The sequence below is a fragment of the Berghia stephanieae genome, chromosome 1, assembly GCF_034508935.2.
Source record: "Berghia stephanieae isolate SIO BIC M18660-M18661 chromosome 1, UCSD_Bste_1.3, whole genome shotgun sequence".
In the NCBI taxonomy this organism is placed as follows: domain Eukaryota; kingdom Metazoa; phylum Mollusca; class Gastropoda; order Nudibranchia; family Aeolidiidae; genus Berghia; species Berghia stephanieae.
In genome coordinates this window covers 75,311,363-75,331,068 of record NC_088360.1, presented here as the reverse complement: position 1 = coordinate 75,331,068, position 19,706 = coordinate 75,311,363, and the positions used below count along the sequence as shown (strand labels likewise).

General features: G+C 36.4%; 1 protein-coding gene across 5 annotated transcripts; it reads left to right on the top strand.

Annotated features, from left to right (window-relative positions):
- Nucleotides 1-6,450: 6,450 nt before the first annotated feature.
- On the top strand, nt 6,451-19,353 carry LOC144957118 (uncharacterized). 5 transcript variants are annotated; one of them, XM_078888145.1, is made up of 5 exons: nt 6,451-6,548; nt 8,058-8,226; nt 13,888-14,088; nt 14,670-14,752; nt 16,403-19,353. In XM_078888145.1, the coding sequence occupies exons 2-5, from the start codon at nt 8,097-8,099 to the stop codon at nt 16,439-16,441; spliced, it is 453 nt and encodes a 150-aa protein (XP_078744271.1). In that variant the 5' UTR covers nt 6,451-6,548; nt 8,058-8,096; the 3' UTR covers nt 16,442-19,353. The 5 variants fall into 5 exon arrangements, with proteins under 5 accessions (XP_078744271.1, XP_078744241.1, XP_078744250.1 ...); XM_078888115.1 differs by having other exon boundaries at nt 6,542-6,572; XM_078888124.1 differs by having other exon boundaries at nt 6,548-6,953.
- The last annotated feature ends 353 nt before the right edge of the window (nt 19,354-19,706 follow it).

Here is a 19,706-nt window from a genome sequence, read left to right as displayed (position 1 = left end):
ATTGATTGCTACCCTTTCAATAGGGGGGGTCAGAAGAAATCTTTACTGCATCCAGGATTGATCTTGATCCCCTTGCGTGTGAAGCGAGTGCTCTACCAACTGAGCTAATGGGACCCCCTTTGAAAGATAAATTGGGCAACAAATATTTCAAATTTGCAGGCAGGCAGGAACATGTTTTCCAACCTCTTGCCGCAAGTGGAGGTGGGGGGATGGGTCTTAACTAAATGTGTATTGCACTCGCCTCAGGCAAAGAGACGGGTTATTCTTATTCCAGTTCTACCTGTCCACGCAGTCCTGCTTGGGTTTCTGAATCTTGTGAGATTTGGTCAGAAAGTACTTTGCAACAAACCTATTTTCAATCCAAAGCCTGTTTAATGTAGAGAAAACAAATTTAGAATGACATCCACCGATATAGACCATTATGACTAAATACCACTTCATAGTGGGGTGGTTTTTATCTTTCATTTTTCTTTCTTGCTTTGTCTGGCACCTTTCATACACACTCGTTCAGTTGATACCTGAGACCACAAACAGTAAAATGAAAGAAGTTGACAGCTCACTGCTTTTGATTATTATTTTTCGACCGCTAGTTGCATAATTGATTCTCTCAACTGGGTGGGGATCCTGACCTCCCATAGCGGGGCAGGGAGGTACATACTGTGTCTTCTATCCCCTTAAATCTGTTTTCCTACATGCTTTCTACCTTTGTCTTGGAATGAGATTACTTGGTTTTTTCCTGGCCCTGGTTGGAGTCTTGGCTGGGAGGGAAACAGTCAAATGCTTAGTTATTGTTTTGGGAGATGATATTTTTTTTCCTAGTTAATCATCTCTTTGTTATGTATTATTATATTTGTTATTTTTAGTGTATAATGTAAGCATTTGAGTGTATTCCTCTCTGTTGGATTTTGTGCTTGTGTCCGGATGAGACTTATAGGTGATCTCAAACTAAGTACATTGGTGGTATGCTCTTGGATTCTACATCTGATCCCTATTTGTTCCCAATACCCCTTTGTCTTACCTTTCCTTGGGTGATTTTATTGTAATTCTATAACTTTTTACTATCCCATTTTCTTCCTTTTTACTGGCGCTGATATGACCTAAATGTGTTGCAAGCACCGTAAAACCCTTAAAAACAAAAACAAAAAACAGATTCTCTCAAGATTCGATCAATCGCCCCATAAACGTTACGTGGGACAGCGTGACTCAGCCGTACGGTCTTTGCTTCGTACCCCAAAGGTACCGAGTTCGAATACCCTCTACGTGCGTCTCACCCCTGTCTTTTCCTTCTCTTTATCTCGCTATCCTCCTCTTTTATTCTGGCACCCTCTCTCTCTCTCTCTCTCTCTCTCTCTCTCTCTCTCTCTCTCTCTCTCTCTCTCTCTCTCTCTCTCTCTCTCTCTCTCTCTCTCTCTCCGAAGAATTAAAATACATTCGGAAGACCTAAAAAGTTTTCGTCGTGAGCTTGCTATGTTAATGATTAGAGATCTTGAGGCGGTGGTGGTGGTGGGAATCATGGAGGTAGAGAGAGAGAAGAAGAAGAAGATCACGAAAGAGAGGAATAGACAGAAGGAGCTTGCGACAACACGACATAGGAAACAAAGAAAAGTGTGAAATAAGGAAGAGAATGTGGCCTTGTGGTGGTATGACACTCGCTTTCGGATTGGATTGGAAAATCCTGGGTTCGAGCCTCACTCGGCGCATAGTTGAGTCCACTCTTACCGTTCTCAGGTTTAAAATAAGTACTAGGCCGTTATCTGCGTTACTCTGTCTGAAAAAAATGTAATATCGCCTAACAGACATCATGTAGGATGTTAAGTGTTGCTGTTGGCTTGTGACACCCTGTATAGCGCTTTGAGACTTCGAGCGGAGATTGCGCTATATAAAAACTCTCGTTATTATTTGTGACATGATAGCAGTGATGTTGTCTTGTTTCGACGATGATGAAATGATGGTAGTGGTGGTGTCACTGATCAAGAAGCCAAAGTTGATTGCAACGGTGACGCTATAGTGTGCGCATATGGGTATTGTGTATTTAAAATGATTAATTTCTAGAGTGGTGGTGGCTGAGATGATAGTTATGATTTTGCTAGTGATGGCAATAATTGATATGACCATGGTAATGGTAGGTATAATGCTATTGTAGTGATATTGATTGTAGTGCTGATACTTATGATATTGTGCTACTGATGGTGGTAGCGATTCTGTGGTAATGATTATGTTGTAAAAGTGCTTGTGGTAATGATGATGATGGTTTTAAAATTGATGTGGATCGACGTGCACTTATTTTCAGGTCTGATAACCATATCCTTATGGGCTTATTGTTGTAATGGAAATCTTTAAAAAAAAACGACGCAAAATATTGTCCATTATACAACAATGTTAAACTAGGCCCATAAGTGGGTTCGGATGTCAGACCTGCGTGTTTGTGGATGCTTTGTTAACCTACAATGCAGCACAAATCTTTTTCTTTTTTCCACTATAACAATAAGTCGAATGCTTGGCAGGTCTGTATCACTGCGTACATAGGCACACTTTAGTTGTACTAATATCTAGTGAAATACCACCTTGAGTGGTGAGAAGCCAAATTACACATCTGGAATACACCATTTGCATACAAAGTTGTTTGAGTATAGAATTGTTGAGAAAAATCGTGGATTTATTTTTCTTGTAACCATTATTTAAAATATATATATATCAAGAGTTTTATGTATATATTTCCGTCTTTTTATTTTTTAATTTTAAAGTAAAGTTAGGAATTTGTTTATGGCCAGTAATCGTAACTTTATCAGACTTATTCACCCAGATCAAAACAACAACCCCAACACCCCTGACAACATTACCCCTTGTTCTGAGTTTAAGAACATAGGCAAGTTATTGTTCTTTGGCCGAACTGGGCTTTTATGTTCTGTATCATTCTATTTCACCCAGTTTCAGCCCGTAGATATTTTAAATCACAGCCCGTTGACATTCTAATTTCTCGTCAGTGCAAAAGTGGATACCAAATACTTAATAGTATTAGCTAACGAACGAAGTACTGAAAATATTGACATCGTCTATGGAGATACGTTTAAATGCAAAGTTGCGCTTTCGGCTTTGGAATTAATTTGCTGTTGTAAAGCCGCCAAATTCCATCCTGGCTATGCAATTACCTCGTTTACTGCCAATTTGATAACGCCATTAATTAAATCTATCATTATGTTATACAGCTAGTCTAGTCAAGACAGTACAACTTATAACAAAATTTTCTGAAGTTAAAGGACAGGTATCGACATCGTTCAAAGATTTTGGCTAAATTCAAGCCATTATTGGTGGCACTCACTGAATTATCAAGATTATAACATTTTTTATAAAACTGCTTCTTAAGAGATACAGAACTTTGATGTTTTTTGCGCTGCTCATACCATTATGACGAATATAATATTTTTGACAAATTTAAAACTAGTCATTTAAAACAAATAGATACTGAGTGCTTACCCACTATTATAGATTGAAAAAAATGTAAAAAAGGCAAAACACACATAGACACACACACACACACACACACACACACAAATCAAACAAATAAACACACAAAAGCAGGAAAAATACCCCAAACCCCCCCCCCCCCTTTTCCAAAAAAAATAAATAATAATATTAAAAACAAAAAAGCCCTGACGAATCGTCCTCTGTGCCCAGCCAACCCAAGCTCTCGAGCAGGTATTTGAATGGGATATTTGCCAATAATAGAACACGAAAATATTTCCTTATAAGAAATCAATCACCATTCTGGAATAAAAATCATATCCCATAAGAAGAAAAAACAAAACAAAAACAAACAAAAAACCCCACGAAATTAACACATACACAAACACACACACCTCAAACCTACATACACACTCAACTGATTATTTGACGCACAAATAGAGGAGGTGGGGTTTGTCAAACATTTAAGACGATATGGATATATCATGTAATTACGTGGATTCCAATCCAGCTCAGTAAAAACAAAAACGGAATATTGCCCAGCTTAAATGTGAAGGACGAATAGTGCAAGCAACATTATTTGTCCTTACGTACGGCAACGGCGGTTGATGATACGAGGGCTCTTTCAGAAATAACCGAAAAATGCCCATTGCTCAGCAACCAGTGGAGATTTTTTAATTCTGTAAACGACATGATATTCCTTATTTCCTTACGGATATTCCCAGAAATTATGAAGTGCATCATTTTGCACAATGAATTTCTAGACGATTTTAAAGATGGCGGCCCACCTTGAAACTTGGTCAAAGGAGGAAATCAGAGCTGTCATACGTTTTTTGAACGCCAAAAGTCTGAATCCTACCGAAATTCATAAAGAACTTCAGAGTGTATATGGTGAGCATGTTATAAGCCGTACACAAGTCTATCACTGGTGTAATTTGTTTGAAGCCGGCCATTCCGACTTGACAGACAGGGAAGGGAGAGGGCGTTCGATAACTGCGACGTCAGAAGACAATGTGAAGCGAGTTGATGAGCTTATTCGTCAAGACAGGAGGTTGAAACTTCATGAAATCGCAAGCAGTCTTGAAATTTCGGAAACTTCTGCCCATAGAATTGTATTTGATGAACTTGGCTACAGAAAAGTCAGCGCAAGATGGGTTCCTAAGCAATTGACAGACAATCATAAAGAAAAAAGATTGGACATCTGCAGGGAACTTTTGAGAAGAGCTCACGCAGGGTTCACGGGCATACTGCCAACGCCGGCGGAGACATTCTAGGGTACGATGTGACTTTTCTTGACAGCATAGTCCACCGGTGATGAGACTTGGTTGCGCCATTGCACCCTAGAAACAAAGCAAGATTCGATGACATGGAAACATCCATCCTCACCTGTCGCGAAGAAATTCAAAGTCATGCGGTCAGCAAAGAAAATAATGGGAACTGTTTTATGGGACAGTCGTGGTGTTATTCTGTTCGAAACCTTACAACCTGGAGAAACAATCAATGCTGCAAGGTACTGCCAAACTCTTGACAAGCTTAGGGAGGCCATTCGCAGAAAGCGCCCAGGGCAGTTGACCAACGGGGTCATTTTGCAACACGACAACGCTACACCCCACACAGCACGAGTGACGCAAGGTTGGCTAGAGAAATATGGATGGGAGATTTTGCCACACCCACCACACAGTCCAGACCTCGCACCATCTGATTATCACCTCTTTGGGCCACTGAAACGTGAGCTGGCAGGAAAGCGCTTTGATGTCGATGAAGAGCTTGTTGACCATGTGCGGAAATGGCTACAAAACCTTGACGGAAATTTCTTCCGAGAGGGTATCTATTCCATGGTGCGGCGTTGGCAGAAGTGTGTCGACAGACTTGGCTGTTACGTAGAGAAATGAAGGACGAGTCAAGGTATGAACACGTGCAAGAATTTTGTTGATAGCATAAAAAACGCGGATTTGACAGGCATTTTTCGGTTAATTATGAAAGAGCCCTCGTATTCGACCTTAAGGAAGAATAGGGCTACCCAATACAACCAAGGAAAACAGCAGAACTATACCCTCAAACTCCATAATTTCAGGGAAGGCTTTCCACCGCTGGTCTATGTAATATGTTTTACAAAACGGCCAATTTTTAACGCAGAAACTTCAAATTTGGCGACTTTTCTTAGCTTGCGCCCCCCCCCCCCCCCCATTGCCTGGTCTAATTTTTGACCACTACAAACAGGTAATGTAAACCATGGAAAATTTCCATTTTCTAGACAAAAAATTATTATTATTATTATTATATTATTATTATATTATTATTATTATTATTATTATATTATTATTATTATTATTATTATTATTATTATTGTTGTTGTTGTTTTTATTATTATCATCATCATCATTAGGTATTATTATTATTATTATTATTATTATCACCACCATCATCATCAATATTATTATTATTATTATTATTATTATTATTATTATTATTATTATTATTATTATTATTACTATTATCATTATTATTATAAATATGCGACAAAGACTTTTTAAAAATAAAATAAAAACAAAAAATAATAAAATGAAAAAGACGAAATATGCGGCAAAGACATGCGGAAGGCAAAAACATGCGGCCGCATATATGCGGATGCCGTGGCATTTTCCTGGAAGGACAGCAATTCAATATACATGAAATGACCTTTACTCAGTTCACGATGCTAGTCATCTATTTTTAAATGGGAATGTGTCAGTGACTTCTTATATAGTAGACAATGGAATGTGTACATGTATCCCATTCTGCCCCCCCCCCCCCCCTTCTCTCTCTCTCTCTCTCTCTCTCTCTCTCTCTCTCTCTCTCTCTCTCTCTCTCGTATCATGGTTTCCCCTACGCCCAACACCTCGGTTGTTTGTGGGTCACCCCCTCACTAATCTGTGGTCAGCCCCTTCCCACCTTCCCCCATCATGTTTATTTCTCTCCCAACCTGGGGCAGAGATACCGCTCCTTTCCCGCTCATCAACGAGTATGTAGAAAGCACCGCCCACTTGATGACCTGACCTCTGACCCTCTGATCTTTGACAGTCTCGAAACTCGAAAGAAAGCAGTTGGTAAGCAGTCGAAGTTGTTTGTGTGTGAGTGTGAGGGCTGGTGTTATTTTGATAAACTTTTCTAGAAATGATTCAAAAGCAATATCTCAAGAAGATTATGCTTCCCTGGTGAAGAAAACACGCATTGCAATGACAGAAACGCATGTTTTCAAACAGATGGAGTGATAGAATTAGATATATTATAAGCATTATATCGAGGATGCTGTGAGATTTGGTTTGCTCACATATTGCTAACTTAGATTTGTCCTGGTATGGAAGCTATGTATTGGTAACACCGGCGCACCTCTCTAGATAGGATTTATTAGGATTTGGACCAGACTCGGGCTCTTTCTTGTTTGATTTGAATTTGAACCATTCTATTTATTTATTAATTGTTTACTCGAGCCTCATTCATGATACTCCTAGGTAGGATCTATATCAATTTTATTCGTCGCACTTATGTTTAGTTGTTAGAAATACCTAAAATATTACGATGTATTTTAATTTTACAAATATCAGTATGAAAATAGGATTAGACTGCGATGGCATAGATCTAGTTTTATAAAAACTAGGGCAGTAGGCCAGTGCGTTCTATTTACTTGCTTTGCCTTTCTTCTTCTTCTTCAAAAGTTGTATTTAATTATCACACACAGAAACACGCACGCATATATATTCTATATCTATATATATATATATATATATATATATATATATATATATATATATATATATATATATATATATATGTGTGTGTGTGTGTGTGTACATATGTGTGCATCGTGACCTTCATTGTGAAGATTATGATAAAAAATGCAATCCGAGTTGGACACAAATAGGTAGATAGGTCTGTATTATTATTAGATTGTACCGCCTTTTACGTGGACCCTATTGTTTTGCCTTGGTAGGAATAAATAATTTCAGATTAGAGACATGAAACAGATCTACCAATGTTTTAAGCTTGAGTTAGTCAGTCTTTTTTGCTTCACTTTTTCTTGGGCACTTATTGAAGCATATCCTATCCAAACTCTTTTAAAACCATCCCATGATTCTCCTTTTTTTCTGTTACTGAAATGACCTGAAAGTGTCTCAAGTCAAGACGTCTAGACAAAACAAGAAAAAAAAAATATTTAAAAATTAAAAAACAAACAAAAACCAAATTGAAAACCTGCTTTTCCAGTTCCATGAAATTAATATAAACTGATTACACGAGCAAATTGACTTTTATATTACAAATCATTTGTGGTGTGAGTAAAAAGTTGAATAATCTCAAATTTTTGGTAACTTATTTATAATCAAACAGGGCTTACTTAACAATTTTTCATTTAGAAGAAGAAACATATATATGAATTAAAAACTAACTAATCCAAATTATAAATTCGATCAAGACAAATCAGTTTTGAGATTTGCATAATTTTTATTTTTATTGTACCAAAAAGTACAACTGAAAATAATTAAACAAAGAAAAACTATAATTTAATATTTCTTGAAATCAGTCTTACCCATTTGTGTTTATTCTTTTTTAATCCATAGGTAGTAACTTAATACTGAAACAATATTGTGATTAAAAAAATGCAGTGTTCACCATTTCAAGAGACAGATGACTCGCCTTTGTCAAAGAAGAGAAAGATGAACTTTGGAGTTGAAGACAATAGAGAAAACCATGTCCCTCAAGTTTGTAACAATGTCATTGTCACGCCAGGTACCATATGTTTGTAACTCATTGTTAAACCTGTCATTTATCATGTATGATAAAGGAGAATACATTTGAATGTGTTCGCAATTTTTGTTGGCTAGGGCTATTGGTCAGTACTGACTCCCAGGCGCTAGCACATGCGGGTCAGTACTGACGAACAGACGCCAGTGCCTGGAGGTCAGTACTGACCAATAACCTGGTGTCTATTGGTCAGTATTGAACAACAGGTGCCACCGCCCACAGACAACCTCTCTTCGGTCTGTGCCACCGCCCACCATTGATCAGCACTGTTCGTCAGTGCAAAGACCTCTTCGCACTTATTCGTCACCATTAAAAAAACAAAACAATTAAAATTCCAGGCTCTCAGGCCAACTTATCCGATGGCACACAGTAACACTTGGTCACTTAGATAAGTTTGATTTCTAACGCGTTAGATGCCGTTGGGGCAACGATATGACTCGTTATTTCAAGCCACCGTAAGATTCTTTTTTATTTTATGTTGTCCATTCTATTTCTTTGGGTTATTTTGTTTTTATTGTTTTTTTCCCCGTATATTTTCGTTATAGCTTAATTTAAAGAAAAATAGAGGAAAATGTGTTATATAATATTTCCTGTTACGATTCTTTTATAATACTTTGTCCATTCTATTACTACTACTACCACTCACTACTACTACCACTACTACTACTACTACTACTACTACTACTACTACTACTACTACTACTACTACTACTACTACTACTACTACTACTACTACTTCTACTACTACTACTACTTATATGTCTTTTATCTTCCATTATTTTCTGGAAGGTTCTGTTCCCTGACGCTGACCTTTTCTTATCAATCAGATCACCCCCTGGGGCACCCTATCCTCTACCCACGCTAACATTTCATTCATACTGCAACCACCATTGAGTACAGACGATACAAGTTATTTTTCATTATATTTTATTTGTTTTCCACGTTTATTTGTGTATTGTTGTGTTAATGAAGGGTTTGTACCCGAAACGTCCATTGTCTGTTTTGTTCCCATACGAAGCCTTTCATTTTCACTCTTTCGTTAGTATTTTACGATCACCGGCTTCAGGCAGCCCTTACCGTTTTCTACTTTTCCTGTCTCAGTAAGATGCGAGCAAGCCGAATTTCAAATGACAGGAATGAAGAAAGGCGAGACAATGAAAGAGCTTTCACTTTCAGTTCTGGCGCCACGCATCAGTGCAGTGAGCATGCGCGTTGGATGAACCGAAATATAGGGCTTCCAGTTTGGCGTTTCAACACCAAATTTGGTCTTTTTCTCAGGATTGGACAATTTCACTTGTTTAATTAATTGATATATTTATTAAACAAATCTCACGTAAACCGACAAAAAGATTTAGTGAAAACAATGGCTTCCCTGCGACTAGTATGGGACAGGAAATGCTGATTTATTTGTCGTAGAGCAAGTTATTTTTAAAAATGGCATTTTTCCATAATTTTGGTACCGTCAACGCCCGTGGCCAGGTCAGAACTGACCAATTGGCATCAGTACAAGTAATTGTATTAGTCAGGACTGACCCCCAGACGCCGGTGCCTGTTCGTCAGTACTGACCCGCAGGTGCCAGCGCCTGGGGGTCAGTACTGACGAATAGCCACTCCGATTTTTGTTTTCCTTTGGGTTCCTAAAACTTTGAAAATTTATATGTATATATTAAACAATTTTTAAAGACGTTATGTCCATTCAAAAATCTTCTCAAATCCTGTTGATATTGAAGATTTCAGAAATCAGAATAATTAAGCTTACTGTTTCAAATCAAATGATGTTTCTAGTATTTACACAATATTTTAAAAACTCAAGATGTATGATCTGTTACTGTTACAGTTCAAAATAAAAGGAGCAGTGAGGTCATAATACACTTTATCATGTTTTTTGAAAGAAAATCTAGATTGCTTTAGGTCTCTCACTCTTGCATGAAATGGCAATAAAAGGTGTTAGAAGATGAGAATGTTAGCTCTATTGATATCAAAAATATTAATGAAAAACATTTATGGCTAAGATTCTTTTCATCCATCTTCTAGGGATGTCACTTTTCCGAAAATTTCTAGAATTCTGGGAAGTCTGAAATTTATCAGGTTTTCTGAAATGTGCAACTTGAATTTGCTGAAAGATTCCCTCCTCCTGATCTTTCAGGAAATTTAATTTATATTATTTTCATAAGAACAGAGATTGCATGTGAAGGTCTCATATTTTTATGTTAGTATTTGTTTATTTACAGTATGCTTACTAATACAGCGCAGCACGGAAATCTTGAACAAGTCGGGACCAGGCCTATTTGTTAGAGGTTTCTGCGTTGGGTATATATATTAATTATTCATATGAAGAAGAATGTGAAGAGGTAAATATGGGTGATTTCCATAAGGTCTCATTAAAATGGGGTGTTGCATTTAGTGGGTCTTGTCTCATTCAATATCAGGTCGAATATAGTTCCCCTTTGTGTGTGCTGTAATAAGAAGACAAATCCGGCATGTTGCCTTCTTGATTACACACTCAGTATGTGATGTCTTAAAGTACAAATCCAGTACACCCTAATCCCTGTAGTTTCTCAATTGTTTCCCTCGCAACTCTCCTCTCACCCAATTTTCCCTACACCTAATCACTTATTCGATTTTAATAAATTACAGTAACAGCCTCAGGCCATTACAGCTCGTTAGTCTCCCGCTGGTAATGGTATACATTAGAATTAGATAGAGCAAGTGGTCACGTGCATAAGACACTGGTCAAACAAGATCCTCGTATTCCCTCCCCACTGCTACACATACACACAAGCATGCTTCACATGCATGCACATTAACTAACACATTTATAGAAAGTGACAACTGTTTTCATTTCCATTCAATACAAACATAAAAATCAGGGCTGATAATCTTCTACCTAAAGGTGGATTTCCGCCTATATGATGGTTCATCTTCGCCCATCATCATCGCAAATCCGTCATTTTCAAAACTTTCTGTGAATTAAAGAGACTCACCACAACAACTACAGCAACATCCCTACCAACACTATAACAACCACCCCTTCATCGTCATAAAACCACTACTGTTAATAAAACCACCACATATTCATATTCGCTACCACCACCACCACGAATATAACCACCACCTTATCATCTTCCCTATCACCACCATTGATACAACCACCACCTTATCATCATTCAACCACCATCAATAATACTACTATACTACCACCAAAGCAGCATACCTATCATGAGAACTACAACGACCATCACACCATCAGCTCCAAAACTAGTGCAATAACCTCTGAAAAAGGGTGGATCGGGCACTTCTATCGATAATGATAAGAAATACAGGGTAGGAGAATTGCCAGATGAAAACAGAGAATAAAAAGTCATGGGGTCAGTGCCAAACTCAGGATCCAATTGACATGACACCCTCCGCCTGGCCGGGAGAGAGAGATAGGTGAGCGGTCACACTGGCAACTGAGCCATCCAGCCATGCAAAAATTTGGCTATCAAACTCAGTGCTTATCGTGCATTCTCTTTACTCTCGACTTCTTAGAGGATCACAAATGAGGCTGGTTGACAAACCTCGTGAACTTTCTCATTGAGCGAGCAGTTAAGCTTTGACACTCTCCTCTGTATGAAACAAGTTACAGTGCATGTAAACAAATAAGACGCACATGGAATAGCTCAGATATTGGGTTGAATGAAATTCCTTCAAGTTTGGGTTGGATCTTGGTAAATTTGAATGAAATTTTCATATTTACAGGTTTTAGTTGAATGAATAGGTCATTGATCTATGTGCTGTAAGTGGTATGTTCTTTATCAACGGCTGATTTCCTCCTTTTTTTGTGACCATTCATTCTCATCTTTGAAAGATGAATGTCCAGTTTCTTCGAGATTTTAGTGTTGGCCTTTGAAAGTGTTCAAGATTTTCTTTTTGTCAATATTATGAAAATAGAGGGGTTAAAAAGGGGGATAGGAACATGTTTGAGACTCCCAAGATTTTAAGTTTTGCGTGTTTGAGATTCCCGTGCTGCACTTAAATTATTTTTCATGTTTCAATACAGTTTTGCAGTTTTAGTGGCTTGAATCACAAATTTGAATTTATTTTGAACAAGACACAAACTTGTAAATATGTTAATGTAGAGTAGAATATGTTGCAGATTAGGTTCAAGATATATTCAGAAATATATCAAGGACATCGAAATCTAATCATACAAGTGCCATGTGCAGAAATATTTATTCTAAACTTATATTTAAGGCCCACCCCTCCCATAACCTCGTGACCAACTGACACTAACCATAATGCCGTTATCTGGTGGAAAGAATCATGTGATTTAAATACATGTGATGTTGCACTATTTGAAGTTTTTTTCTCTTAAAATCACCTCTCTTGCACTTACACGCTTAGAGTCTGATGCCCTTGATTTTATTTCCAGATCTATATACCGTCAACTCCGCTTAATCGTACACCCTCGGGAGTTCAGGTTAGTGTGTCGATTAAGCGGAGTGTACGATTAAGCGGAGAAGCTAAAAATAGCATCAAAGCACCAGCTTTCATGTATCACTCATTTAGGATCTTCCCCTCTGAGTTTTCTACGGGCTTGGGACCGTCATATTCAAGACATTAGACTAGACTGATTAGAAGGGTTTTTGTTGTTTTTTTTTAAAATTACTTTTATTGGGGGGGGGGGGGGGGGGGGTGTTTGGGAGCTTTTTTCTTTTAGAATTTCTCTTTTTTTTCATGTTTCATCGACAACAAAGTGTGACATTGTTTGTAAGAATAGTAATTGTGAATCGTTGATTGTAGTAAAGCCCCGTCTCATCTGCATTGTAAATAAATGTCATTAGAGTCGTACTGCTGAAGAAGTTGTTTCAAAACTTCATCACTACATTGGCTGGCAAAAGAGACATCAGCATCATTTTTCCGTCATGTTATTTTTTAAGTATGACATTCTGTCGACCTTTCCATCTCTAGAGTCAGCATTCTGATGGGGAGAAAGACGTGTCTTGAGTTGATGCCGGTTAGTTGCCTTTTGAGTGTGTAGACAGGGACTGTATAGATCAATCAAAATCTGAGACGGGAGTCCTCCCTGTAATCCTTTCTTATTGTTCACGGCCCAGTAGAGGAAAACAATGCACAGGTAGAGAATTGCAATCGAGTGGTCAGACAATGTAAACAAAATCCGGCATTGGGTGGACTGCGATCACATTTCACACCTTGCGATGCAGACAGCGAGTGCTGAGTCAATTATCCGGTCGTGTCAGGTAATCCTTTGATGTCAGTTAACAAGCATTGCGCATCTGACCTAGTCAGGGTCAGAGAAACAGTGGAATTGCATTGGTGGCTAACATTTTTTCACGTTTGATACAATATTAATGTGCAGAAATGGTTCAATGAAAAACGCATTTTCATTACATTTATTTGTGTGGATTCTTTTGGACATTTTTCTCAAAACAAGATGGAGTCAAGGTGTAGGGAATAAGTTGATATGGTATGTGATTAAGCAGAGCGATTACATAGAAATAATTCAGTTTTTCAGGAATGTGTAACATTTAAGCGGAGTGTGCGATTAACCGATGTGCGATTAAGCGGAGTGAACTGTATTCAAATTCAATCTAAAATTAATAATATTCTCTTGTATCAATTTTCCTTTTTTTTTCGTATTAGAAAGAAGGTTTCTCCACCTTTTTAAGCAAGACAATGAGAGCATATATCAGACTGAGGATTGGCAGCCTGCTGGATCTTCAATTTTCACTCCATTAACAGAGGACATCATGGTGAACACTAGAAACATCGAGCAGTTTAGTTGTGCACGGGGCAGTTTCTGCGTTTCTGGACAGGATGGTTTTTATGCCAAAACATTACCTGGTAATTTGATAACAATATATGATTAAGCGTATTTTAGAAGGACGCTGTTAATTCCGGAACTGGACAACCTCCTTATTTACTTGTACTCTTTACACACATTCTCAGCTGGGCATCATCAATATTATTTTAGTCTTAAAAAAGGGAATTGAACATCGATAAGTGAGATTATGATGGTAATCATACACGGATAGTAATTTTTCAGATTTTTCTGCATTTGTTGGGTTTTTTATTTCATTAATTTTTGTTTTTTGGGAGAGGAGTGGGGTGAAGCTGAGAAGTAGAGGAGACTAATTGATATGTCATCCCCTCATTTCTACCTCCCCTCAATGAGAATTTTTTTTTTTTTGAAGGAGTGGTGGGGGGAGAGAGTAGCTCAATAATGATTTAGATAATTTTTTTCAGTTGTTTTTTTTTTTTGTGTGTGTGTCCCCGGAAGATCGACCTAAGCAGTGTCCATTGTAGTAGAATATATACTGCTTTTTATATTGATTTTGTTTTTTAATACAAAAAGTGTCAGTGATGAATTGGTATCATTTTAATTTCCCTTACACTCACTAACAGAATAAATCTTCTCATTACAGGACATGTGATCCACCTATGGAGGTATTGTGCAAACAGAAATAAGATTTTCATTTCCAGATCCTTCCTATTCAAAAACTCCCAAGTAAGTTATCTCTAACTGCTACAATGCTATCTTCTTTTTTCTTTCTGGGTCCTATAAAAGAATTTATTTTCGTGGAAGAAAAAGACCTCATATTTTGTAATGTGACGTGATCATAACTTTTTCTAAACCTGACCATTCAACTGCTAATAGTTCAGTTGATGGATAATGTACAAAGCTTCAGCTTCAACTAAATTCAGTATTATTTGAAAGGGGAAATTTAACGCTTTATCCCTGTACCAATTTTTTAAAAATTGGCATTAACGGTAGCAAAATGCTGTTTTAAAATTTTACAACAGCAAAAATACAACATTTTTATTTGTGTAAATTTAAACCAAGTCTATATGAAAAACAAACATCTCGTGTTTTTTTTGTATCAAGTTGTTTAGATATGGCTTAGATATCTAATTTTTTTTTTTAACTCACCAAATTTACATGCGGCTCCAAAACTTTTACTGGCTAGAGCATGAAACAGAGAACTCTATTAGCAATTTGACTGAGGCTCACAAATGCCATTATTAAAGAGAATGAAGTTGATGATAGTCATACAAATGTTTTATATATAAGTATCTTCATTTTTTCTGGTTTAAAATGGTTTGAAACAAGAAAATCCGAGAACAATATTGTGACGTGTTTCGATTTATAATTTGAGTTCATAACTAAGTTAAAAAAAACATCAACCTGTAATTTTTTGGGGGTGACTTGAATTTTGTTTTCTGAAGCTTCTTGTGTTTTGTTCCCATGACATTTTTAGTAACAAATACATTCTCCAATTTCCTCTATGTAAATACTTCTCTCACTTAAATTTGCAAATTTAAACTTGAGCTTTTATATAGTGCAATATCCAATACACTTGTTCAAAGTCCTTTACAAGGGATCCCTCGCCAACAGCAACACTTAACATATAGGACGAAACATGATGCCTATTGGGCAATATTAGAATTTTTTTTCAGAGACAACACTGTTAATGACCAGGTACTCATTTTACACTTGAGTATGGTAAGAGAATTTTAGTAAAGAGCCTACCCCAAGGTCTCAACTACGTACCCCTCAGAGCGGGTCTCAAACCCTGGACCTTCCGAGCGGAAGGTGAGAGTCATACCTCTAGACCACAAAGCTGCACTTTAGAATTTAGAATTAAAAATTTTTGTTAACTATCTTTTAAATGTTTAATATCTTTACTTTTAAAGCTGGAAAATGAAAAGTCATGGTTAACTACAAGAGGATTGATAAATGTAGTCGTTCAGAGCAATAGGTACACAGTTTGTGATTTATTCACAAATTATTTATCACCAAATGAACAGTAACAGTTCCTTGTAAACCATTGGATGATGCTAGACTATCATAAAGTGCTTTCCATCAGATATAACAGAGCTAATTACTAGCCACTGCTGGTTGGATAACAAAATTGTTGGCAAAATGTCTTTTTTAAGAACATACTGTCAAGGTGCCTTGTTGCTCTCGCAAACAAGCAGACCTAATGTCGGTCATGTTGTCAGTACAAGACCGTACGGCTACACCACTGAGACACCCAAGAATAATTCACAGATCCATTTTTTAATTTTTATTTGGTTTAATCTTTGCTTTCAAATGTGTATTATTACTTCATGACTGACTCTGCATTTCTTGGGTTTTTTCCCCTCTACTCACCAGGATTTTTATGAAGTTCAACAAGCTCTCCAAAAGTTATAACATGCTTTTGCAATTTTTAATAGTTTTATAAGAATGTATGTCCGATGCTATCTTTCATAAAGTGATTGAAATGAGAGGATCTTTGGGACTCATTTTTATGTAGTAGGAATAGCCATGCATTTGTGTTGCATTCCTGGATTTAAGATATTATTAATTTTCTACTATTTTTTTAGGGTCATATTATGTTGCTTTATTCAAAATATCTTTGCTTTATATGTCAAAAAGACAGAAAATATATACAGAGGTTATCCACCGTAAAACCATGTTTTATGTGCTTTACAATTCATTTTTGAAAATCATGATTCATTATTTTTGGACAATTAAAATACTGCTTTACACAAGGGAAACCTTGACATTTTATGTCAATCAATCTTCATATTGAAATGAAGTAAAAGTGTACAAAATGTCTTTCCTGAGGGAATACAACAGAGGTATCTAATCATAGGCCTTCGGGCCTAATTTAGGTATTATTGTGAGTCAAGTCACCCCGCTACAAACGTGTGTCAATAATAAACATCTTACCACAGAGTTGTATAAAAAGAATCCAGTGATTGATTCACTCAAATCACAAAACATAATAGACCGTAACATATGTTTTCTGCAGATGAACAGATGGGGTACAGCAGATATCCTAAGCATTTACAGGTCATGTTACTTGGGGTAATATTGGTAAGAATTTGACAAAATGCGTTGGGTGGAGGATGTTACAAAATTAAAGTTGCACATCATAATAAATCTGATTCATTTTCACATGCATATTGATTTTCTAGTAATAATTCAGTAACTGTAGTATTATCTAGGATTTTAAACAATGAATATGATTCAAGGTTTACAAGTTAACGATTTTTTTATGAATATTATGCATTTTTTAAAATTCTTTTTTGAGGGGGAACTTTTTAAAAATTTTGCATTTGCAATTCATTTTCTGTAAAGCTTTGCAAAATTTATTAAAATCGACCCTGTGATTATAAATGCATGTTTTATGTCCAATAACAATATAAATTGATGAATCAAAATATTTTGCGTGATGTTATTGTTGTATAAATGTTTGAAAAAAGTTTAATGATTTCTTTTAGCTGAATTGCCAATGTCTTGCGAGCTAGAATGTTTAAATCATGCAACCATTAAGATTTTAATCATAATCTAGTCTCCATCCAATATCCCTCAGATCTATTTTAACTCAGCTTTTGAAACATTAAATATTTTCAAACTGGTTTGGCTTTGGTTTAAATGGCATTTAATATCAAATATTATATATCTACTTTTATTTTGACGCCTAAATGGTTTTCTGTCAAATCGTAATCTATCCATTATTTACGTATGTGTGACAGCCAGCATTTTCACCAAGAGAGCAGGAATATGATGTGTTTTCATTGCATACAAAATTTCCAAACTCACAAAACAATCGTCCAGAGTTTGAGAGTGTTGCAGAATATATTTTTAAAAGAAAGAAGCAAAAAAAAAACAAACAAAAAAAAACAACAACATTGTGTCGCCGAAATTAATTTTAGAGAAAAGTTATAGGTTATTTGATATGCTGATGATTCGGAGTCAATTTGGATTTTCATTAACTGAATGGGAATATCATTAACAGAGCTGTATTTTTTTAAAAATAAATTTAATTGGCAGTATACAAAAGTGCCATGTAATATACCCTGTGTTCATACATCATGTGCCTTAGTAATACGAGTATAGTCGTATTCTTTTAAAAAAAATTATTTCTATCTTTTTCAAATGCAGTTTTCCTTTTGTAACTCTAAAATGAGGCATGTTTCATTAAATCCTGTACATAATTGCCTTTTTCTTAACAGATTTTTTTTTACATGAGTTACATAAATGCCTCTCTCTCTCTCTCTCTCTCTCTCTCTCTCTCTCTCTCTCTCTCTCTCTCTCTCTCTCTCTCTCTCTCTCTCTCTCTCTCTCTCTCTCTCTCTCTCTCTCTTCTCTCTCTCTCTCTCTCTCTCTCTCTCTCTCTCCTGGGTGGGGTTCCTGACCTCCCATAGTGGGCAGGGAGGTACTTACTGCGTCTTCTATCCCCCTATATCTGTTTTCCCACATGCTGTCTGCCTTTGTCTTGAAATGAGATTACTTGGTTTTGTCCTGGCGCTGGCTGGAAACCCTTGCTGGGAGGGAAAGAGGCAAATGTATAGTTAGAGTTTTGGGAGATGATATTATTTGTCTTGTAAATCATTTTTTAGTAGTTATGCACTGTATTATGTTTTGTTTACATATTATATATGATTTGTAAACATTTGAGTGTATTCCTCTTAGTATTTTGATAGTGTGATCTTGGTATCTACATCTCTATTTGAACCAATTTCTATTTGTCTTACTTTTTCTTGGGTGCTTTAAATGTAATTCTAGAAGTATTTACCATCCCATTTTCTTCCTTTTTACTGGCGCTGATATGACCTTAATAAGTTCCAAGCGCCGTAAAACCCTTAAAATCATAAACCTCTCTCTCTCTCTCTCTCTCTCTCTCTCTCTCTCTCTCTCTCTCTCTCTCTCTCTCTCTCTCTCTGTGTGTGTGTGTGTGTGTTTGTGTGTGTGTATCTATATAAATTCATGAAGTGAAAGCTGAAATAGTTCCGAAAAGTACTGCCTAATTATTTTAATATATTTATTAGTAAGTGCTTGTCTTACTGTATTCCACAAGTACACATTATAATTTCTACATCCAATGTGGTTTTAAAAACAATAAAGTTATAGAGAATATTGACATTGCTGAAGCCATAAGCTATGATTGATTTCCTTTGCTTTTTCACAATAAACCTCCATGTAATGTATTAGCCAGTTAGATGGTATTGTGGCATGTTTAATTGCCAATTGTGCATAAAACGAAGTGATTTGTCTCGGGTCTGGCAGTAATGTATCATTAATGTAATCCATCATTAAACTGTTCATTATTCGGATTCTGTTTTAATGTTTGATTCCTGTTTTTTTTTTTTCCTCAGAACCTTGTTTTATTGTTTGAGTGAGAAATGTAAAGAGTGTGGTGTAAAAAAAGTAGGGGATAAAATGTAGCCATATGAAGTGTTTTTTGAGAAATATAATATTACAACCTTTATGTATGTATGCGAGCATCAATATGTATAGGGTAGGATGCTCCAATTCGGACACCCTACCGTATTCACCGTGTATTTTAATGCCTAAACTTAATAAGAATTCTGACATAGAGCTGAGTTCCAAGTTAACACAGATAGAAATACATGCATGATAAATTTAAGCCAATTTCAGTCCTTTCCTATTTCATAAATTAAATAAA